Source organism: Scyliorhinus canicula, chromosome 12 (genome assembly GCF_902713615.1).
Source record: "Scyliorhinus canicula chromosome 12, sScyCan1.1, whole genome shotgun sequence".
Classification (NCBI taxonomy): domain Eukaryota; kingdom Metazoa; phylum Chordata; class Chondrichthyes; order Carcharhiniformes; family Scyliorhinidae; genus Scyliorhinus; species Scyliorhinus canicula.
Window position 1 is genome coordinate 96,883,475 of NC_052157.1, and position 23,174 is coordinate 96,906,648.

Consider the following 23,174-nt stretch of genomic DNA (forward strand, 5'->3'; position numbering starts at 1 on the left):
ACTACGCAGAGAAACGCGACGCAGAGAAACACGTTACAGTGAAAAATGCTGCAGAGAAACACGTTGCAGTGAAACATGTTGCAGAGAAACATGTTGCAGAGAAACATGCTGCACAGAAACACGTTACAGAGAAAGACGACGCAGAGAAACATGTTGTAGAGAAACACGTTACAGAGAAACACGATGCAAAGAAACACGTTACAGAGAAACAAGATGCAGAGAAACACGTTACAGTGAAACAAGATGCAGAGAAATACGACGCAGAGAAACACAAGGCAGAGAAACACACCGCAAAGAAACACGACACCAAGAAACACGACGCAGAGAAACACAATGCCGAGAAACACGACGCAGAGAAACACTACGCAGAGAAACACGACGCAGAGAAACACGAGGCCAAGAAACACAATGCCGAGAAATACGCGCTGACAAACACGACGCAGAGAAACACGACGCAGAGAAACACGACACAGAGAAACATGACGCAGAGAAACATGTTCCAGAGAAACACGTTGCAGAGAAACACGACGCCGAGAAACACGACGCCGGGAAACACGACGCTGAGAAACACGACGCTGAGAAACACGAACGCAGAGAAACACGAACGCAGAGAAACATGACGCAGAGAAACATGTTCCAGAGAAACACGTTGCAGAGAAACACGACGCCGAGAAACACGACGCCGGGAAACACGACGCTGAGAAACACGAACGCAGAGAAACACGAACGCAGAGAAAAATGACGCAGAGAAACACTACAGATAAACACGTTCCACAGAAACAAATTCTCGAGAAAAATGCTGCAGAGAAACACGTTGCAGTGAAACATGTTGCAGAGAAACACGACACAGAGATTCACGACGCAGAGAAACACGGTGCAGAGAAACACGTTACAGAGAAACAAATTCTCGAGAAAATGCTGCAGTGAAACACGTTGCAGAGAAACACGTTGCAGAGAAACACGTTGTAGAGAAACACGTTACAGAGAAACACGACGCAGAGAAACATGCTGCACAGAAACACGTTACAGAGAAACACGACGCAGAGAAACACGTTGTAGAGAAACACGTTTCAGAGAAACACGACGCAGAGAAACACGTTACAGAGAAACAAGATGCAGAGAAACACGACGCAGAGAAACACTATGCAGAGAAACGCGACGCAGAGAAACACGAGGCCACGAAAAACAACGCCGAGAAATACGCGCTGACAAAGACGACGCACAGAAACACGACGCAGAGAAACACGACACAGAGAAACACGACACAGAGAAACACGATGCAGAGAAACACGGCGCAGAGAAACATGTTGCAGAGAAACATGCTGCACAGAAACACGTTACAGAGAAAGACAACGCAGAGAAACACGTTGTAGAGAAACACGTTACAGAGAAACACGATGCAGAGAAACACGTTACAGAGAAACAAGATGCAGAGAAACACGACGCAGAGAAACACGTTACAGAGAAACAAGATGCAGAGAAACACGACGCAGAGAAACACAAGGCAAAGAAACACACCGCAAAAAAACACGACACCAAGAAACACGACGCAGAGAAACACAATGCCGAGAAACACGACGCAGAGAAACACTACGCAGAGAAACGCGACGCAGAGAAACACGAGGCCAAGAAACACAACGCCGAGAAATACGCGCTGACAAACACGACGCACAGAAACACGACGCAGAGAAACACGACACAGAGGAACACGACGCAGAGAAACACGACACAGAGGAACACGACGCAGAGAAACACGACGCAGAGAAACACGACGCAGAGAAACACGACACAGAGGAACACGACGCAGAGAAACACGGCGCAGAGAAACATGTTGCAGAGAAACACGTTACAGAGAAACACGACGCAGAGAAACACGTTACAGAGAAAGACGACGCAGAGAAACACGTTGTAGAGAAACACGTTTCAGAGAAACACGACGCAGAGAAACACGTTACAGAGAAACAAGATGCAGAGAAACACGACGCAGAGAAACACAAGGCAGAGAAACACACCGCAAAGAAACACGACACCAAGAAACACGACGCAGAGAAACACGAGGCCAAGAAACACAATGCCGAGAAATACGCGCTGACAAACACGACGCAGAGAAACACGACGCAGAGAAACACGACACAGAGAAACACGACACAGAGAAACACGACGCAGAGAAACACGACGCAGAGAAACACGACACAGAGAAACACGACGCAGAGAAGCACGACGAAGAGAAACATGTTGCATAGAAACACGACGCAGAGAAGCACATTACAGAGAAGCACGTTGCAGATAAACACGATACAGTGAATCACGTTACAGAGAACCACGATACAGGGAAACATGTTACAGAGAAACACGTTACAGAGAAACACGTTACACAGAAACATACAGCAAGACACGATACAGTGGAACACGATAGAGAAACACGATACAGAGAAACACGTTGCAGTGAAACACGTTGCAGAGAAACACGTTGCAGAGAAACATGATACAGAGAAACAAGTTTCAAGGAAACACGTTTCAGAGAAACACGTTGCAGAGAAACACGACGCAGAGAAACATGTTGCAGTGAAAAACGTTGCAGAGAAACACGTTGCAGAGAAACACGTTGCAGAGAAACACGATACAGAGAAACAAGTTTCGAGGAAACACGTTTCAGAGAAACACGTTGCAGAGAAACACGACGCAGAGAAACATGTTGCAGTGAAACACGTTGCAGAGAAACACGTTGCAGAGAAACACGTTGCAGAGAAACACGATACAGAGAAACAAGTTTCGAGGAAACACGTTTCAGGGAAACACGTTTCAAAGAAACACGATACAAAGCAAGCGGATACAGGAAACACGTTGCAGAGAAACACAACACAGGGAAACAAGACGCAGAGAAACACGATGCAGAGAAACATGACGCAGAGAAACACGTTCTAGAGAAACACGTTCCAGAGAAACACGTTGCAGAGAAACACGACGCCGAGAAACACGACGCCGGGAAACACGACGCTGAGAAACACGACGCAGAGAAACACGAACGCAGAGAAAAATGACGCAGAGAAACACTACAGATAAACACGTTCCACAGAAACAAATTCTCGAGAAAAACGCTGCAGAGAAACACGTTGCAGTGAAACACGTTGCAGAGAAACACGTTGCACAAAAAGATGTTGCAGAGAAACACGCTAGAGAAACACGTTGCAGACAAACATGCTGCACAGAAACACGTTACAGAGAAACACGATGCAGAGAAACACGTTGCAGAGAAACACGTTACAGAGAAACACGACACAGAGAAACACGTTACAGAGAAACAAGATGCAGAGAAACACGACGCAGAGAAACAAGATGCAGAGAAACACGACGCAGAGAAACACAAGGCAGAGAAACACACCGCAAAGAAACACGACACCAAGAAACAGGACACAGAGAAACACAATGCCGAGAAACACGACGCAGAGAAACACGACACAGAGAAACACGACGCAGAGAAACATGTTGCATAGAAACACGACGCAGAGAAGCACATTACAGAGAAGCACGTTGCAGAGAAACACGATACAGTGAAACACGTTACAGAGAACCACGATACAGAGAAACACGTTACAGAAAAACACGTTACAGAGAAACACATTACAGAGAAACATACAGCAAGGCACGATACAGTGAAACACGATGGAGAAACACGATACAGAGAAACACGTTACAGAGAAACAAGATGCAGAGAAACACGACGCAGAGAAACACAAGGCAGAGAAACACACCGCAAAGAAACACGACAGCAAGAAACACGACGCAGAGAAACACGACGCAGAGAAACACGTTGCAGAGAACCACGATACAGAGAAACATGTTACAGAGAAACACGTTACAGAGAAACACGTTACAGAGAAACATACAGCAAGACACGATACAGTGAAACACGATAGAGAAACACGATACAGAGAAACACGTTGCAGTGAAACACATTGCAGAGAAACACGATACAGAGAAATAAGTTTCAAGGAAACACGTTTCAGAGAAACACGTTGCAGAGAACCACGATACAGAGAAACATGTTACAGAGAAACACGTTACAGAGAAACACGTTACAGAGAAACATACAGCAAGACACGATACAGTGAAACACGATAGAGAAACACGATACAGAGAAACACGTTGCAGTGAAACACATTGCAGAGAAACACATTGCAGAGAAACACGTTGCAGAGAAACACGATACAGAGAAATAAGTTTCAAGGAAACACGTTTCAGAGAAACACGTTGCAGAGAAACACGACGCAGAGAAACATGTTGCAGAGAAACACGTTGCAGTGAAACACGTTGCAGAGAAACACGTTGCAGAGAAACGCGTTGCAGAGAAACACGATACAGAGAAACAAGTTTCAAGGAAACGCGTTTCAAAGAAACGCGATACAAAGCAATAGGATACAGGAAACACGTTGCAGAGAAACACGATGCCGAGAAACACGACGCCGGGAAACACGACGCTGAGAAACACGACGCAGAGAAACACGAACGCAGAGAAAAATGACGCAGAGAAACACTACAGATAAACACGTTCCACAGAAACAAATTCTCGAGAAAAACGCTGCAGAGAAACACGTTGCAGTGAAACACGTTGCAGAGAAACACGTTGCACAAAAAGATGTTGCAGAGAAACACGTTAGAGAAACACGTTGCAGACAAACATGCTGCACAGAAACACGTTACAGAGAAACACGACGCAGAGAAACACGTTGTGGAGAAACACGTTACAGAGAAACACGCGCAGAGAAACACAAGGCAGAGAAACACACCGCAAAGAAACACGACACCAAGAAACACGACACAGAGAAACACAATGCCGAGAAACACGACGCAGAGAAACACGACACAGAGAAACATGTTGCATGGAAACACGACGCAGAGAAGCACATTACAGAGAAGCACGTTGCAGAGAAACACGATACAGTGAAACACGTTACAGAGAACCACGATACAGAGAAACACATTACAGAGAAACACGTTAGAGAAACACATTACAGAGAAACATACAGCAAGACACGATACAGTGAAACACGATGGAGAAACACGATACAGAGAAACACGTTGCAGTGAAACACGTTGCAGAGAAACACGTTGCAGAGAACCATGTTGCAGAGAAACACGATACAGAGAAACAAGTTTCAAGGAAACATGTTTCAGGGAAACACGTTTCAAAGAAACATGTTTCAAAAAAACGCGAAACAAAGAAACAGGATACAGGAAACACATTGCAGACAAAACACAACACAGGGAAACACGACGCAGAGAAACACGACGCTGAGAAACACGATGCAGAGAAACACGACGCAGAGAAACACGTTGTAGAGAAACACGACGCAGAGAAACATGACGCAGAGAAACGCGATGCAGAGAAACACGATACAGTGAAACACGTTCCAGAGAAACACGTTGCAGAGAAACCCAATGCTGAGAAACACGTTCCAGAGAAACACGTTCCAGAGAAACACGTTGCTGAGAAACACGGCTCCGAGAAACACGACACCGAGAAACACGACGCCGGGAAACACGACGCCGAGAAACACGACGCCGAGAAACACGAACGCAGAGAAAAATGACGCAGAGAAACATTACAGATAAACACGTTCCACAGAAACAAATTCTCGAGATAAACGCTGCAGAGAAACAGGTTGCAGTGAAACACGTTGCAGTGAAACACGTTGCAGTGAAACACGTTGCAGTGAAACACGTTGCAGTGAAACACGTTGCAGTGAAACATGTTGCAGAGAAACACGTTGCACAAAAAGATGTTGCAGAGAAACACGACGCAGAGAAACACGTTGTAGAGAAACACGTTGCAGAGAAACACGACGCAGAGAAACACGATGCAGAGAAACACGTAGAGAAATATGTTGCAGAGAAACACGTTGCAGAGAAACACGTTGCAGAGAAACACGTTACAGAGAAACACGTTACAGAGAAACACATTACAGTGAAACATGCAGTCGTTCAACGCCAGCGACAGGTCAGTGGGGTCTTCCCCAGCGTGCATACAACCACATGCTCCCTCATTGAACAACCTCAGCTCTGATTCCTATGATTCATGCCAAGCATAAGGTGTCGCAATGGAAACACATCCGGGAAATAAACGCGCCACGTTGTTTCCCCAGAAATAGGCAAGGCTCTCGCTGCCGATACGGCCCCCGGCACTTCCGGGTCAGAGGACGTGGACCATCAAAATAATCCAGGTCCTCTGACCCGGATAGTGCCCGCGCCGGCCACTTGCACGCCCCGGACCGCCCGACCACATTGCCCCCAGCTCCGAATGAAGCCCCCCCCTGCTCACCGACCGGCCCTCCCCCGACTGTGGCGGCCCCGGACTGAGTCCGCAGCCGCCATGCGAGGATCCCGGACGGTGTAAGCACATGTAAGCCACGCGGTCAGGAATTCGGCCAATCGGCAACGGAGCATCGCGGGACATGCCTCAGGCAATCACCGGAGGCGGTGGATACTTGGCACGGCGTACTCCATGAGCACGTCACTTTTCGGGGGGCAGGGAATTGAAAAACGGGCACCGGTCCCGATTTCGGTGCCAATACGGATTCTCCCCCCCCATCGCCAAACGCGATTTTGGCGTCAGTGAACGGGGAACCCAGCCCAGTCTCCAAATCGGAGAATCTAGCCCGTGGTCTCACCAATGCCCTGTATTTTTTTTAATATAAATTTAGAATACTCAATTCATTTTTCCAATTAAGGGGCAATTTAGTGTTGCCAATCCACTTCGGCTGCACATTTTGGGTTGTGGGGGTGAAACCCACGCAAACATGGTGAGATTGTGCAAGCTCCACACGGACAGTGACCTCGAGCCGGGATCAAACCTGGGACCTTGGCGCCGCGAGGCAGCAGTGCTAACCGCTGCACCACCGTGCAGCCCTACCAATGCCCTGTATAACTGAAGTATAAAATCCTTACATTTGGTTTCAATTGCTCTCATAATAAAGGATAACACTTTGTTTCCTTCTTGATTACTTGCTGCACCTACACACTAACCCAGGGGTGGGCAAACTACGGCCCGCGGGCCGCATGCGGCCCGCCAAAGGTATTTCTGTGGCCCACCAAGTCATTAAAAAAAAAAAAAAAAAATTTAAAAAAAAATTTTTTTTTTTTTTTTAATTTTTTTTTTTAAAAGGTTAATGGGTGGGGGGGGCTGTTGGGTTACTTACTGGTATAGGGTGGATACGTTGACTTGAGTAGGGTGATCATTGCTTGGCACAACGTCGAGGGCCGAAGGGCCTGTTCTGTGCTGTACTGTTCTATGTTCTATATGAGGCGCCCAGAATCATAACCGGGTGAAGTAATTATTTTACTTAATATACTATGCGGCCCTTTGTGAATTGTGAATTTCTGAATGCGGCCCTTGCACGGAAAAGTTTGCCCACCCCTGCACTAACCTATTGTGACTCATGCCCAGACCCCTTCACACCTCGGAATTCTGCAAGCATTCTCCATTTTAGTAACACTCTGCTTTTTTATTCTTCTTGCCAAAGTGAACAACTTCACATTTTCCCACATTATGTTCTATCCACCAGCTTTTTGTCCACTCACTCAACCTATTTAAATAGAACATAGAACAGTACAGCACAGAACAGGCCCTTCGGCCCTCAATGTTGTGCTGAGCAATGATCACCCTACTCAAACCCACGTATCCACCCTATACCCGTAACCCAACAACCCCCCCTTAACCTTACTTTTTGTAGGACACTACGGGCAATTTAGCATGGCCAATCCACCTAACCCGCACATCTTTGGACTGTGGGAGGAAACCGGAGCACCCGGAGGAAACCCACGCACACAGGGGGAGGACGTGCAGACTCCACACAGACAGTGACCCAGCCAGGAATCGAACCTGGGACCCTGGAGCTGTGAAGCATTCATGCTAACCACCATGCTACCCTGCTGCCCCATCATCTGCAAATCCCTCATGACTTCTTCACAACATACTTTCCTACCTATCACGGTGACATCTGCATATTTAGCTGCCATGTCTTCACTCCCCTCATCTAAGTCAGTGATATAAATTGTAAGAAGTTCGAGCCCCAGCAAAAACCCGTGCAGGACTCCAGTCATCACATCCTGCCAATCAGACAAAGACCCATTTACTCATACTCTCTGTTTCAAACCGGTTAGCCAATCTTCAATCCACGCTAATGTTTACCCCCTGCACCATGAGCTTTTATTTTTTTGTAATAATAATTGACACCTTAGGAAATGGTTTCTGGAAATCAAAGTATGGTACATCGACAAGTTCTCCTTTCTTTCGGTCCTCCTCTCTTACTAATTTATCCGGTTGATCTATTACTCTTATCGTTCAATATATGTATAAGAGTCTGTCCAACCGTTCCTCAGAAAACAATCCAATCATTCCAGGTGTCAATCTACCAAACCTCCTCCAGTGCACTTACATCCTTCCTCTGATAAGGAGGCCATAACTGCACAAAGTATTGACTTTGATGTCACCAACTTAAAAACTGCCAGAAACTTAGTTCTGATAAACTGATTGGAACCATCATGCGCCTTCTCGAAATACTTCCTCCCAATTCTGAAGGGAAACTTTGAAAGGCCGGTGTTGGGTTTTGGGGTCAGGGTAAAGGGTCAGTGTCGGGTTCGGGGGCAGGCTGAAGGGTCAGGGTTTGGACTCAGGGTTGGGGTTTGGGGTCAGGGTGAAGGGTCAGTTTCGGGATTTGGAGTCAGGGTGAAGGTTCGGTGTGGGATTTTGGGTCAGGGTAAAGGTCAGTGTCGGGTTTTGGTGTCAGGGTGAAGAATCAGAGTCGGGTTTTGGGGTCAGGGTGAAGGTCAGTGTCGGGTTTTGGGGTCAGGGTGAAGGTCAGTGTCGGGTTTTTGGGTCAGGGTGAAGGGCCAGTGTTGGGGTTAGGGTGAAGGGTCAGTGTTGGGGATTGGGGTTAGGGCGAAGGGTCAGTGTGGGGTTTGGGATCAGGCTGAAGGGTCAGTGTTGGGGTTTGGGGTTAGGGCGAAGGGTCAGTGTGGGGTTTGGAATCAGGCTGAAGGGTCAGTGTTGGGGTTTGGTGTCAGGGTGAAGGGTCAGTGTGGGGTTTGGGATCAGGGTGAAGGTCAGTGTGGGGTTTGGAATCAGGCTGAAGGGTCAGTGTTGGGGTTTGGTGTCAGGGTGAAGGGTCAGTGTGGGGTTTGGGGTCAGGGTGAAGGGTCGGTGTTGGGGTTTGGGATCAGGGTGAAGGGTCAGTGTGGGGTTTGGGGTCAGGGAGAAGGGTCGGTGTTGGGGTTTGGGATCAGGGTGAAGGGTCAGTGTGGGGTTTGGGGTCAGGGTGAAGGGTCAGTGTGGGGTTTGGGGTCAGGGTGAAGGGTCAGTGTGGGGTTTGGGGTCAGGGAGAAGGGTCGGTGTTGGGGTTTGGGATCAGGGTGAAGGGTCAGTGTGGGGTTTGGGGTCAGGGTGAAGGGTCAGTGTGGGGTTTGGGATCAGTGTGAAGGGTCAGTGTGGGGTTTGGGATCAGGGTGAAGGGTCAGTGTGGGGTTTGACATCAGAGTGAAAGATCAGTGTCACATTTGGGCTCAGGGTGAAGGGTCAGTGTTGGGATTTGGGGTTAGGGTGAAGGTTCAGTGTTGGGGTTTGGGTTAGGGGTCAGTGTTGGGGTTTGGGGTTAGGGTGAAGGTTCAGTGTTGGGGTTTGGGGTTAGGGTGAAGGGTCAGTGTTGGGGTTTGGGGTTAGGGTGAAGGTTCAGTGTTGGGGTTTGGGGTTAGGGTGAAGGGTCAGTGTTGGGGTTTGGGGTTAGGGTGAAGGTTCAGTGTTGGGGTTTGGGGTTAGGGGTCAGTGTTGGGGTTTGGGGTTAGGGTGAAGGTTCAGTGTTGGGGTTTGGGGTTAGGGTGAAGGGTCAGTGCTGGGGTTAGGGTGAAGGGTCAGTGTGGGGTTTGGGATCAGGGTGAAGGTCAGTGTGGGGTTTGGGGTTAGGGTGAAGGGTCAGTGTGGGGTTTGGGGTTAGGGTGAAGGGCCAGTGTGGGGTTTGGGATCAGGGTGAAGGGTCAGTGTTGGGGTTTGGGGTTAGGGTGAAGGGTCAGTGTTGGGGTTTGGGGTTAGGGTGAAGGGTCAGTGTTGGGGTTTGGGATCAGGGTGAAGGGCCAGTGTGGGGTTTGGGCTCAGGGTGAAGGGTCAGTGTTGGGGTTAAGGTGAAGGTCAGTGTGGGGTTTGGGGTTAGGGTGAAGGGTCAGTGTCGTGTTTTGGGGTCAGGGTGAAGGGTCGGTGTGGGGTTTGGTCTCAGGGTGAAGGGTCAGTGTTGGGGTTTGGGGTTAAGGTGAAGGTCAGTGTGGGGTTTGGGATCAGGGTGAAGGGCCAGTGTCGGAGTTTGGGATCAGGGTGAAGGGTCAGTGTTGGGGTTTGGGGTTAGGGTGAAGGGTCAGTGTTGGGGTTTGGGGTTAGGGTGAAGGGTCAGTGTTGGGGTTTGGGATCAGGGTGAAGGGCCAGTGTTGGGGTTTGGGGTTAGGGTGAAGGGTCAGTGTGGGGTTTGGGGTCAGGGTGAAGGGTCAGTGTTGGGGTTTGGGGTTAGGGTGAAGGGTCAGTGTTGGGGTTTGGGGTTAGGGTGAAGGGTCAGTGTTGGGGTTTGGGGTTAGGGTGAAGGGTCAGTGTTGGGTTTTGGGATCAGGGTGAAGGGCCAGTGTCGGACTTTGGTCTCAGGGTGAAGGGCCAGTGTGGGGTTTGGGCTCAGGGTGAAGGGTCAGTGTTAGGTTTGGGATAAGGGTGAAGGGTCAGTGTTGGGTTTGGAATCAGGGTGAAGGGTCAGTGTTGGGGTTTGGGATCAGGGTGAAGTGCCAGTGTCAGATTTGGGCTCAGAGTGAAGGGTCAGTGTCGGAGTTTGGGATCAGGGTGAAGGGTCGGTGTGGGGTTTGGGGTTAGGGTGAAGGGTCAGTGTGGGGTTTGGGGTTAGGGTGAAGGGTCAGTGTGGGGTTTGGGATCAGGGTGAAGGGTCAGTGTTGGGGTTTGGGGTTAGGGTGAAGGGTCAGTGTGGGGTTTGGGGTCAGGGTGAAGGGTCAGTGTTGGGGTTTGGGGTTAGGGTGAAGGGTCAGGGTCGGAGTTTGGGATCAGGGTGAAGGGTCAGTGTTGGGGTTTGGGGTTAGGGTGAAGGGCCAGTGTGGGTTTTGGGGTTAGTGTGAAGGGTCAGTGTGGGGTTTGGTCTCAGGGTGAAGGTCAGTGTCGGAGTTTGGGGTTAGGGTGAAGGGTCAGTGTGGGGTTTGGGATCAGGGTGAAGGGTCAGTGTTGGGGTTCGGGGTTAGGGTGAAGGGTCAGTGTTGGAGTTTGGGATCAGGGTGAAGGTCAGTGTCGGAGTTTGGGGTTAGGGTGAAGGGTCAGTGTGGGGTTTGGGATCAGGGTGAAGGGTCAGTGTTGGGGTTTGGGGTCAGGGTGAAGGGTCAGTGTTGGAGTTTGGGATCAGGGTGAAGGGTCAGTGTTGGGGTTTGGGGTTAGGGTGAAGGGTCAGTGTTGGGGTTTGGGGTTAGGGTGAAGGGTCAGTGTGGGGTTTGGTCTCAGGGTGAAGGGTCAGTGTTGGGGTTTGGAGTTAGGGTGAAGGTTCAGTGTTGGGGTTTGGGGTTAGGGGTCAGTGTTGGGGTTTCGGGTTAGGGTGAAGGTTCAGTGTTGGGGTTTGGGGTTAGGGTGAAGGGTCAGTGTTGGGGTTTGGGGTTAGGGTGAAGGTTCAGTGTTGGGGTTTGGGGTGAGGGTGAAGGTCAGTGTGGGGTTTGGGGTTAGGGTGAAGGGTCAGTGTGGGGTTTGGGGTTAGGGTGAAGGGTCAGTGTTGGGGTTTGGGGTGAGGGTGAAGGGTCAGTGTTGGGGTTTGGGGTTAGGGTGAAGGGTCAGTGTTGGGGTTTGGGATCAGGGTGAAGGGCCAGTGTTGGGGTTTGGGGTTAGGGTGAAGGGTCAGTGTTGGGATTTGGGGTTAGGGTGAAGGTTCAGTGTTGGGGTTTGGGGTTAGGGGTCAGTGTTGGGGTTTGGGGTTAGGGTGAAGGTTCAGTGTTGGGGTTTGGGGTTAGGGTGAAGGGTCAGTGTTGGGGTTTGGGGTTAGGGTGAAGGTTCAGTGTTGGGGTTTGGGGTTAGGGTGAAGGGTCAGTGTTGGGGTTTGGGGTTAGGGTGAAGGTTCAGTGTTGGGGTTTGGGGTTAGGGGTCAGTGTTGGGGTTTGGGGTTAGGGTGAAGGTTCAGTGTTGGGGTTTGGGGTTAGGGTGAAGGGTCAGTGCTGGGGTTAGGGTGAAGGGTCAGTGTGGGGTTTGGGATCAGGGTGAAGGTCAGTGTGGGGTTTGGGGTTAGGGTGAAGGGTCAGTGTGGGGTTTGGGGTTAGGGTGAAGGGCCAGTGTGGGGTTTGGGATCAGGGTGAAGGGTCAGTGTTGGGGTTTGGGGTTAGGGTGAAGGGTCAGTGTTGGGGTTTGGGGTTAGGGTGAAGGGTCAGTGTTGGGGTTTGGGATCAGGGTGAAGGGCCAGTGTGGGGTTTGGGCTCAGGGTGAAGGGTCAGTGTTGGGGTTAAGGTGAAGGTCAGTGTGGGGTTTGGGGTTAGGGTGAAGGGTCAGTGTCGTGTTTTGGGGTCAGGGTGAAGGGTCGGTGTGGGGTTTGGTCTCAGGGTGAAGGGTCAGTGTTGGGGTTTGGGGTTAAGGTGAAGGTCAGTGTGGGGTTTGGGATCAGGGTGAAGGGCCAGTGTCGGAGTTTGGGATCAGGGTGAAGGGTCAGTGTTGGGGTTTGGGGTTAGGGTGAAGGGTCAGTGTTGGGGTTTGGGGTTAGGGTGAAGGGTCAGTGTTGGGGTTTGGGATCAGGGTGAAGGGCCAGTGTTGGGGTTTGGGGTTAGGGTGAAGGGTCAGTGTGGGGTTTGGGGTCAGGGTGAAGGGTCAGTGTTGGGGTTTGGGGTTAGGGTGAAGGGTCAGTGTTGGGGTTTGGGGTTAGGGTGAAGGGTCAGTGTTGGGGTTTGGGGTTAGGGTGAAGGGTCAGTGTTGGGTTTTGGGATCAGGGTGAAGGGCCAGTGTCGGACTTTGGTCTCAGGGTGAAGGGCCAGTGTGGGGTTTGGGCTCAGGGTGAAGGGTCAGTGTTAGGTTTGGGATAAGGGTGAAGGGTCAGTGTTGGGTTTGGAATCAGGGTGAAGGGTCAGTGTTGGGGTTTGGGATCAGGGTGAAGTGCCAGTGTCAGATTTGGGCTCAGAGTGAAGGGTCAGTGTCGGAGTTTGGGATCAGGGTGAAGGGTCGGTGTGGGGTTTGGGGTTAGGGTGAAGGGTCAGTGTGGGGTTTGGGGTTAGGGTGAAGGGTCAGTGTGGGGTTTGGGATCAGGGTGAAGGGTCAGTGTTGGGGTTTGGGGTTAGGGTGAAGGGTCAGTGTGGGGTTTGGGGTCAGGGTGAAGGGTCAGTGTTGGGGTTTGGGGTTAGGGTGAAGGGTCAGGGTCGGAGTTTGGGATCAGGGTGAAGGGTCAGTGTTGGGGTTTGGGGTTAGGGTGAAGGGCCAGTGTGGGTTTTGGGGTTAGTGTGAAGGGTCAGTGTGGGGTTTGGTCTCAGGGTGAAGGTCAGTGTCGGAGTTTGGGGTTAGGGTGAAGGGTCAGTGTGGGGTTTGGGATCAGGGTGAAGGGTCAGTGTTGGGGTTCGGGGTTAGGGTGAAGGGTCAGTGTTGGAGTTTGGGATCAGGGTGAAGGTCAGTGTCGGAGTTTGGGGTTAGGGTGAAGGGTCAGTGTGGGGTTTGGGATCAGGGTGAAGGGTCAGTGTTGGGGTTTGGGGTCAGGGTGAAGGGTCAGTGTTGGAGTTTGGGATCAGGGTGAAGGGTCAGTGTTGGGGTTTGGGGTTAGGGTGAAGGGTCAGTGTTGGGGTTTGGGGTTAGGGTGAAGGGTCAGTGTGGGGTTTGGTCTCAGGGTGAAGGGTCAGTGTTGGGGTTTGGAGTTAGGGTGAAGGTTCAGTGTTGGGGTTTGGGGTTAGGGGTCAGTGTTGGGGTTTCGGGTTAGGGTGAAGGTTCAGTGTTGGGGTTTGGGGTTAGGGTGAAGGGTCAGTGTTGGGGTTTGGGGTTAGGGTGAAGGTTCAGTGTTGGGGTTTGGGGTGAGGGTGAAGGTCAGTGTGGGGTTTGGGGTTAGGGTGAAGGGTCAGTGTGGGGTTTGGGGTTAGGGTGAAGGGTCAGTGTTGGGGTTTGGGGTGAGGGTGAAGGGTCAGTGTTGGGGTTTGGGGTTAGGGTGAAGGGTCAGTGTTGGGGTTTGGGATCAGGGTGAAGGGCCAGTGTTGGGGTTTGGGGTTAGGGTGAAGGGTCAGTGTTGGGGTTTGGGGTTAGGGTGAAGGGTCAGTGTTGGGGTTTGGTGTTAGGGTGAAGGGTCAGTGTCAGGTTTTGGGGTCAGGGTGAAGGTTTGGTCTCAGGGTGAAGTGTCAGTGTGGGGTTTGGGGTTAGGTTGAAGGTCAGTGTGGAGTTTGGGGTCAGGGTGAAGGGCCAGTGTGGAGTTTGGTCTCAGGGTGAAGGGTCAGTGTCGGGGTTTGGGGTCAAGGTGAAGGGTCAGTGTGGAGTTTGGTCTCAGGGTGAAGGGTCAGTGTCGGGTTTTGGGGTCAAGGTGAAGGGTCAGTGTTGGGGTTTGGGGTTAGGGTGAAGGGTCAGTGTGGGGTTTGGTCTCAGGGTGAAGGGTCAGTGTTGGGGTTTGGTTCAGGGTGAAGGGTTAGTCTCGGAGTTTGAGGTCAGGGTGAAGGGTCAGTGTTGGGGTTTGGTCTCAGGGTGAAGGGTCAGTGTTGGGGTTTGGTCTCAGAGTGAAGGGTCAGTGTTGGGGTTAAGGTGAAGGTCAGTGTGGGGTTTGGGGTTAGGGTGAAGGGTCAGTGTCGTGTTTTGGGGTCAGGGTGAAGGGTCGGTGTGGGGTTTGGTCTCAGGGTGAAGGGTCAGTGTTGGGGTTTGGGGTTAAGGTGAAGGTCAGTGTGGGGTTTGGGATCAGGGTGAAGGGCCAGTGTCGGAGTTTGGGATCAGGGTGAAGGGTCAGTGTTGGGGTTTGGGGTTAGGGTGAAGGGTCAGTGTTGGGGTTTGGGGTTAGGGTGAAGGGTCAGTGTTGGGGTTTGGGGTTAGGGTGAAGGGTCAGTGTTGGGGTTTGGGGTTAGGGTGAAGGGTCAGTGTCGGGTTTTGGGGTCAGGGGGAAGGGTCAGTGTTGGGGTTTGGGGTTAGGGTGAAGGGTCATTGTGGGGTTTGGGGTTAGGGTGAAGGGTCAGTGTGGAGTTTGGTCTCAGGGTGAAGGGTCAGTGTCGGGTTTTGGGGTCAGGGTGAAGGCTCAGTGTTGGGGTTTGGGGTTAGGGTGAAGGGTCAGTGTTGGGGTTTGGGGTTAGGGTGAAGGGTCAGTGTCGGGTTTTGGGGTCAGGGTGAAGGGTCAGTGTTGGAGTTTGGGGTCAGGCTGAAGGGTCAGTGTCAGGTAAAGGCTTTATGGTCAGGATAAAGGCTTGATGGTCAGTGCGAAGCGTCAGTGTCGGGGTTTAAGGGCAGTGTTGGAGTTTGGGGTCAGGCTGAAGAGTCAGTGTTTGGTTTGGGGTCAGTGTCAGGGTGAAGGGTCAGTTTTGGTGATGGGACCAGAGGTGATAGGGGCAGTTGTGAAGGGTCAGAATCGAGGGTTAGGGGGAGTTATGAAGGGTCATTACGGAAGGGATGAGAGAATTCAGAAGGCTCTATACTGAAGGGATGGGGAGTTCAGAAGGATCAGTACCAGGAGGGGGAGTGCGGAAGTGTCAGTATGGAGGGGAGGCGGGAGTTCAGAAGGGTCAGTATGGAGGGGATGGGGGAGCTCAGAAGGGTCAGTATGGAGGGGAGGCGGGAGTTCAGAAGGGTCAGTATGGAGGGGATGGGGGAGTTCAGAAGGGTCAGTATGGAGGGGATGGGGGAGCTCAGAAGGGTCAGTATGGAGAGGATGGGGGAGCTCAGAAGGGTCAGTATGGAGGGGATGGGGGAGCTCAGAAGGGTCAGTATGGAGGGATGGGGGAGCTGAGAAGGGTCAGTATGGAGGGGATGCGGGAGTTCAGAAGGGTCAGTATGGAGGGGATGGGGGAGTTCAGAAGGGTCAGTCAGTATGGAGGGGATGGGGGAGCTCAGAGGGGTCAGTATGGAGGGGATGGGGGAGTTCAGAAGGGTCAGTATGGAGGGGATGGGGGAGTTCAGAAGGGTCAGTATGGAGGGGATGCAGGAGTTCAGAAGGGTCAGTCAGTATGGAGGGGATGGGGGAGCTCAGAGGGGTCAGTATGGAGGGGATGGGGGAGTTCAGAAGGGTCAGTATGGAGGGGATGGGGGAGCTCAGAAGGGTCAGTATGGAGGGGATGGGGGAGCTCAGAAGGGTCAGTATGGAGGGGATGGGGGAGCTCAGAAGGGCCAGTATGGAGGGGATGGGGGAGCTCAGAAGGGTCAGTATGGAGGGGATGGGGGAGCTCAGAAGGGTCAGTATGGAGGGGAGGCGGGGCTAAGAAGGGTCAGTATGGAGGGGATGGGGGAGTTCAGAAGTGTCTGTATGGAGGGGATGGGGGAGCTCAGAAGGGTCAGTATGGAGGGGATGGGGGAGTTCAGATGGGTCAGTATGGAGGGGATGGGGGAGCTAAGAATTTACAGAATTTACAGTGCAGAAGGAGGCAATTCGGCCCACCGAGACTGCACCGGCTCCTGGAAAGAGCACCCTACCCAAGGTTAACACCTCCACCCTATCCCCATCACCCAGTAACTCCACCCAACACTAAGGGCAATTTATCATGTCAAGGTTTATTTCACCGCAGATTCCCCATCTCCCGTCTTTCCGTCTGCCACTGGTGCGTGTTGGAAGGAATTCCAAGTGGATTCTCGACCTCTTGACCACATTGCAGATGCAGCTTCCCTTGGCCTCGTACCCTAACCTTCTGACCCAGAGGCAGGGAAACCAATAAATCCCAAACTTCACAAATTCCCGGCTGAAGCAGGGATGGCAATGTTAACTTTAGGAGAGGATGTATTGAAGCAGATGACTGGGGAGAGGAAGGGAAGGGCCTGCTGGAGATGAAGAGGGGTGGGGGGCGGGGTGGATTGCAGAGGTAGCGTGCCAGAGTGGGGTGGGGGGTGAGAGCAGGGCAACTTCATTTGGCATGCAGTGAAAAACCAGTTTCCCCCAGGGCAGACTTCAGGAGTTTGGTACCCGGGAATTTCGAGATGGATTGGAGGTGGGTTCGACCCTCCCCCCCCCCCCCCCCCCACCCCGCCTACTTTAGCATCTCGCACATTAAAAGGTCACCTCACCAGAATTTAACTCCCCATCCAAAAACTCCCCTCTCCAACCACCCAGCAGTCATAAATTAGAACGATCACTTTACAATTGCTCCAAAGTGACGTGCGAGGGAGACGTCTTCCTCTTCAGAAGGGGCTGGGCAGTCTGTAAATGCCAGCCTGTGCCTGAGATCGGGTGGTAGAAACGCAAGTTGGCGTGGAGCATGATCGATGTCGGAAAGGATGGAGGGAGGATTAGCGGGGAAGGGCGGAGCAGTGGCCAAAGAGTGAAAGTGAGAGTGAAGTTTGTCTGATGACCTTTAAATATGGCACCCAAATCTTCAAACTCATGAGGTCACAGCAGAGATCATAGAATTTACAGTGCAGAAGGAGGCCATTCAGCCCATCGAGTCTGCACCGGCTCTTGGAAAGAGCACCCTACCCATGGTCAACAAATCCACCCTATCCCCATAACCCCATAACCCAGTAACCCCACCCAGCACTAAGGGCAATTTTGGACTCTAAGGGCAATTTATCATGGCCAATCCACCTAAGCTGCACATCTTTGGACTGTGGGAGGAAACCGGAGGACCCGGAGGAAACCCACGCACACACGGGGAGGATGTGCAGACTCCGCAGAGACAGGAATCGAACCTGGGACCCTGGAGCTGTGAAGCGATTGTGCTATCCACAATGCTACCGTGCTGCCCCACCAGATGGTGACTGACTGCCCACCTGCACTGTGAGAAGCGGCAAGCTCCTCGTCGATACATATTTCATGAACTGACCAGGACAAGATGGGCGAGTGAGATCCCCCACCCCCCGGCACCCCATCTGCAGTCACCACGCCTCGAACAAGAATCACTCCTGCCTCCCGACCGCGCCACAGGATTTAGACTCCAGAATGTGAGTGTCTCCCCTTCTCCATTTCATCATCTAAGGTGTCCGCCTCAGCGCTGCCACCATGGTAGACTATCTCAAACATCCTCAAATAACACGGCACACTGTTGCCTGGTCTTCAATGGCTCCGAATGCTTGCCATGTCAAACATGTGCCTAAGCAGTGACCTTGCAAGGTGAATGGTCAATCATGTAGGAGGCACTACACTGCCGGGAAAAACTGAAATACGGAGGATGAGAGGCAGGAGACAGAGCAGGACACGGGGATACAAGTATCTGGGATCACTGACAGGCGCCTGGAGATTGCTGAGGGTAGGACTAAAGGTGCTTCCACAATACCTGTCAGCTCCAGCTGCGTATCCAAACCCGGATTCTCACATTCTGTCCCTTTGTTCATTCTTATTTCTGCAAAAGAAAAAAAAAATAATGCTTAAGAACCATTTAGAATAAATTAGAGCCAGAGATAGAGGCACCAGAGAGACAGAGAGAGTGAGAGACAGGTGATTAAGAAGGCAAATGGAATTTTGTCCTTCATTGCTAGAGGGATGGAGTTTAAGACTAGGGAGGTTATGCTGCAATTGTATAAGGTGTTAGTGAGGCCACACCTGGAGTATTGTGTTCAGTTTTGGTCTCCTTACTTGAGAAAGGATGTACTGGCACTGGAGGGTGTGCAGAGGAGATTCACTAGGTTAATCCCAGAGCTGAAGGGGTTGGATTATGAGGAGAGGTTGAGTAGACTGGGACTGTACTCATTGGAATTTAGAAGGATGAGGGGGGATCTTATAGAAAAATTTAAAATTATGAAGGGAATAGATAGGATAGATGCGGGCAGGTTGTTTCCACTGGCGGGTGAAAGCAGAACTAGGGGGCATAGCCTCAAAATAAGGGGAAGTAGATTTAGGACTGAGTTTAGGAGGAACTTCTTCACCCAAAGGGTTGTGAATCTATGGAATTCCTTGCCCAGTGAAGCAGTTGAGGCTCCTTCATTAAATGTTTTTAAGGTAAAGATAGATAGTTTTTTGAAGAATAAAGGGATTAAGGGTTATGGTGTTCGGGCCGGAAAGTGGAGCTGAGTCCACAAAAGATCAGCCATGATCTCATTGAATGGCGGAGCAGGCTCGAGGGGCCAGATGGCCTACTCCTGCTCCTAGTTCTTATGTTCTTATGAGAGAGAGAAAGGCAGAGAGAGAGAGAGAGAGAGAAGCAGAGAGAGAGTGAGAGACAGAGAGAGAAAGGCAGAGAGAAAGAGCGAGTGAAAGAGAGTGAGAGAGAGAGAGAGGCAGAGAGGGGGGGGGGGGGGGCAGACAGAGCGAGAGGCAGAGAGAGAGAGGCAGAGAGAGAGAGAGAGAGAGAGAGAGAGAAGCAGCGAACGAGTGAAAGAGAGGCAGAGAGAAAGAGCGAGTGAGAGAGGGAGAGAGAGGCAGAGAGAGAGAATGAGAGAGAGAGGCAGATAGAGCGAGAGGCAGAGAGTGAGAGAAAGAGGCAGAGAGAGAGTGAGTGAGAGAGAGAGAGAGGCAGAGAGAGAGAGTGAGAGGCAGGGAGGGTGACAGAGAGTGGCAGAGAGTGAGAGAGAGGGTGAGAGGCGATCAAGAAAGAGAACAATAGAGGGCGAAATTCTCCGACACCCAGCAGGGTCGGAGAATCGCCTGGGGGCGCATAAAATCCCGCCCCCGCCGTGGCAGAGATGCTTCGCCACCCGGGAAGTGGCGGGGGCAGGAATCTCGCCACTCCGATCGGAGAGGCCCCTGCGGCGATTCTCCGGCCCGGATGGGCCGAAGTCCCGCTGCTGGGAGGCCTCTCCCGCCGCCGAGGTTTAAACCACCTCTGGAACGGCGGGATCAGCGGTGCGAGCAGGCTCACGGGGCCCTGGGGGGGGGGGGGGGGGGGGCGGGGGACGATCGAACCCCGGGGGGTGCCTCCACGGTGGCCTGGCCCGCGATCGGGGCCCCCCCTCAGAGTCCGGGCCAGTGCCCTGGCTGCACTAGTTTCTTCCGCGTCCGCCACGGCCTCCGCCATGGTGGAAGCGGAAGAGAACCCCACATCGCGCATGCGCCGGCAGTGTCGTCAGCGGCCGCTGTCACTGCCGGCGCATGCGCGGACCGGCGAAAGCCTTTCGGCCAGCCCCGCTGCCGGGGGAGCCGGTTTTTTGCGCCGGTCTTCTGGTGGCAACCGCTCCGGCGCGGGGCTGGCCCCCAAAGGTGGGGAGAATTCCCCACCTTTGGGGAGGCGCAACCCCTGAGTGGTTAGCGCCACTCCTCTACTCCGGGACCCTCCGTCACGCCGGGCAGGGGAGAATGCCGCCCAGAGTAAGAGACACAGACAGAGACACAGAAAGAGACAGACAAGGAGAGGGAGGGAGAGGGAGTGAAAGAGAGTGAGAGTGAGACGTGATGTGTTGGGTAAGCTGGGTCTATGTGGACTGCGTTTGACGCAGTGTAGAGAGAGACAGGCTTCCAACACTTGATGAGATGCAACACAATTTTATTTAACATTTAACTATATTACATGCTTAACTGTGGGTTGACACTATGCTGACTTGACTGGAGACCTGAGGCTAGCCTGACCAGACTAACTGACTACCACATGGTGTTTGTTCTAGTTGCTGCTCACGGGCTCTGACCGTCTCAGTGGCTGGGTCCCGAGAGAGCAGGAGAACTAGTGCCCTCTGGCTTTATAGTGGTCGTGTCCTGTCTGGTGATTGGCTGCTGTGTTCTGTGTGCTCACTGGTCATCCTGTGTCAATCACTGCCCGTCTGCACTCCATCATATACATGGATGTATATTATGACAAGACGGAGAGTGAGACGGCTAGGAAGGCCGTGCCGTAAATCTCGGCCAAGGGGCCTTGTCGCTGGCTTCAAGGCCCGGCGCGCCGAGAATGACGCAGCCGGCCTAATGAAGTCAGCCGCGCATGCGCAGGTTGGCCGGCTCCAACTCGCGCATGCGCGGCTGACGTCACGACGGCTGACGGCTCAAACCTGCGCATGCACGGTTGCCGCTTTCCCCTCCGCTGCCCCTCAAGACGTGGCCGCTTGATCTGGCGGGGCGGTGGAGGGGAAGGAGTGCATCCCTTTGAGACGCCGGCCCGAAGATCGGTGCCCACCGATCGCGGGCCAGTCCCCTCCCGAGCACAGTCGTGGTGCTCACTCCCCTCTCCGCCCCCCACGAGCCACAAACGGCTTTTGGCGCCATGTTGAAGCCGGCAGCGACCAGGTGTGGTTGCCGCCGGCGTGAACCGGTCGGGAACGGCAGGCCGCTCGGCCCATCCGGGTTGGAGAATCGCGGGCCGCCGTTTTTTACGGTGGCCCGCGATTCTCCGGGCAGCGTGTCCCAAAACGCGACACGCCATTTTGGGGGGGGGGGGGGGGGGGGAGAATCACGGGGGGTGCCAGAGCGGCCCTCCCGCGATTCTCCCACCCGGCGTGGGAGCCGAGAATTCCGCCCAGTGAGTGAGAGGGAGAGAGAGAGAGAGAAACAGAAAGAGTGGGAGTGGGAGTGAGAGAGAGAGACAGACAGAGAGAGTGAGAGAGAGTGTGACGGACAGACAGAGAGAGATAGACAGACAGAGAGAGTGAGAGTGAGAGAGAGATGATCAAGAAAGAGAACGACAGAGAGAGACAGAGAGAGAGGCAGAAAGAGACAAACAAGGAGAGGGAGAGAGAGTGAAGGAGAGATGTTCAAGAGAGTAAATCATAAAGAGACAGAGACGGGTAAAAGACGCAGAGAGAGTGAGAGACTGACAGAGGAAGAGAGAGAGAGCGAGAGAGACAGACAGAGGAAGAGAGAGTGACTGGTTTCTGAGGTTAAGTGCTGACGCCAACAGAGGATCCGTGGAGTTCCACATCAGAACAATCGGCGCCACATCCGCACCGATTCCGCTACCGGTGAGGGGCTAGCACCAGCGTCACATGGGCAGAACACAGGAAAAATGGTCCAGCAATCACCGGGTCCGTAATGGACACGTGCAGGACTGACAAGCTGCAGCCGCGCGTACACTATACACCACCTCACACCCACCACCAATCGCGCCCGAAAGGATGGCGGCAGTTGTGCTGGACTGCGTACATGTTCACCCTAATCCCACAGCCCATCTCCTGGCTACCCCCCACTTCACCCCCCGGCCCTGCACAAGCCCCTGGCCAGCGGCAGAATTGTTGGCAAAGTACGGCAGTGCTGGACACTATCCGTACGCCCTCTCTCTCTCTCTGCAGTCACCATGCCAGGTTCATGATTGAGAGCACACGTGGCCTACGCCGTCGGGAACGAGCGTGCATCGCAATGACGCCGATTTGGAGGGAGCGGAGCATCGTGACCCGGCGTCAAACCACCGCATGCCACGATTTCAGCTTCTGGAGCTATTCTCCGCCTGATTGCCGTTCCCGATTTCGGCGTCGGGCAATGGACAATTCCGCCCGGAGAAAGAGAGACCAAGAGAGATAATTGAGAGAAAGAGAGAACAAGAGAAACAGAGTGAGAGAGACAGAGTGAGAAGGGAGTGAGACAGAAAACAATCGAGAGAAAGAGAAACAGAGTGAGACACAGAGGGCTGGAATCTCCGATTTTGAGGCTATGTCCAGAGGAAGTGTCTGCTTTTACAATGAAAAAGTTGGTGCTCCACCCACATAAAACGCACCACCTTCCTGATATAAACGCATGAAGAATTGCAGGGTCTGTGGCCATGCAACATGGCAGCGGCCGCACGGGGACCCGGCCTACCAAAAACTGCGCGCCTGGTAACAAGCCTCACCATCCCTGGGCCACCCCCCCACCACTCCCCCCAGACCCCAATGAAGGCCCCGCTGCCAGGGGAATGCCCCCCCCCCCCCCCCCCCCCCCCCCCACCGACTGTGGACTCTGTCGACAGCCACCACGCAGGGTCCACGAGGGGCATCACGGTAGCATTGTGGATAGCACAATGGCTTCACAGCTCCAGGGTCCCAGGTTCGATTCCGGCTTGGGTCACTGTCTGTGCGGAGTCTGCACATCCTCCCCGTGTGTACGCGGGTTTCCTCCGGTGCTCCGGTTTCCTCCCACAGTCCAAGGATGTGCAGGTTAGGTGGATTGGCCATGCTAAATTGCCCTTAGTGTCCAAAATTGCCCTTA

General features: G+C 52.7%; 2 protein-coding genes across 2 annotated transcripts in view; one reads left to right on the forward strand and one right to left on the reverse strand.

Moving 5' to 3' along the window:
• LOC119974303 (POU domain, class 2, transcription factor 2-like) overlaps positions 1-23,174 on the reverse strand; it is a 430,216-nt gene that overhangs the window by 169,849 nt on the left and 237,193 nt on the right. Inside the window, exon 2 of the mRNA XM_038813076.1 lies at positions 18,412-18,477. The gene's annotated coding sequence lies outside the window, so the exon portion shown is untranslated. The remainder of the gene's footprint in view (positions 1-18,411; positions 18,478-23,174) is intronic.
• Positions 4,519-5,591, forward strand: LOC119974305 (histidine-rich glycoprotein-like). The gene is made up of 2 exons (XM_038813078.1): positions 4,519-5,041; positions 5,101-5,591. The coding sequence occupies exons 1-2, from the start codon at positions 4,519-4,521 to the stop codon at positions 5,589-5,591; spliced, it is 1,014 nt and encodes a 337-aa protein (XP_038669006.1).

Coding starts and splice junctions, on each gene's coding strand:
- LOC119974305 (XM_038813078.1), top strand. CDS start 4,519: ATGACGCAGAGAAACACTACAGATAAACACGTTCCACAGAAACAAATT. Junction 5,042..5,100: donor ATACAGCAAGACACGATACA/GTGAAACACGAT, acceptor AACACGTTGCAG/AGAAACACGTTGCAGAGAAC.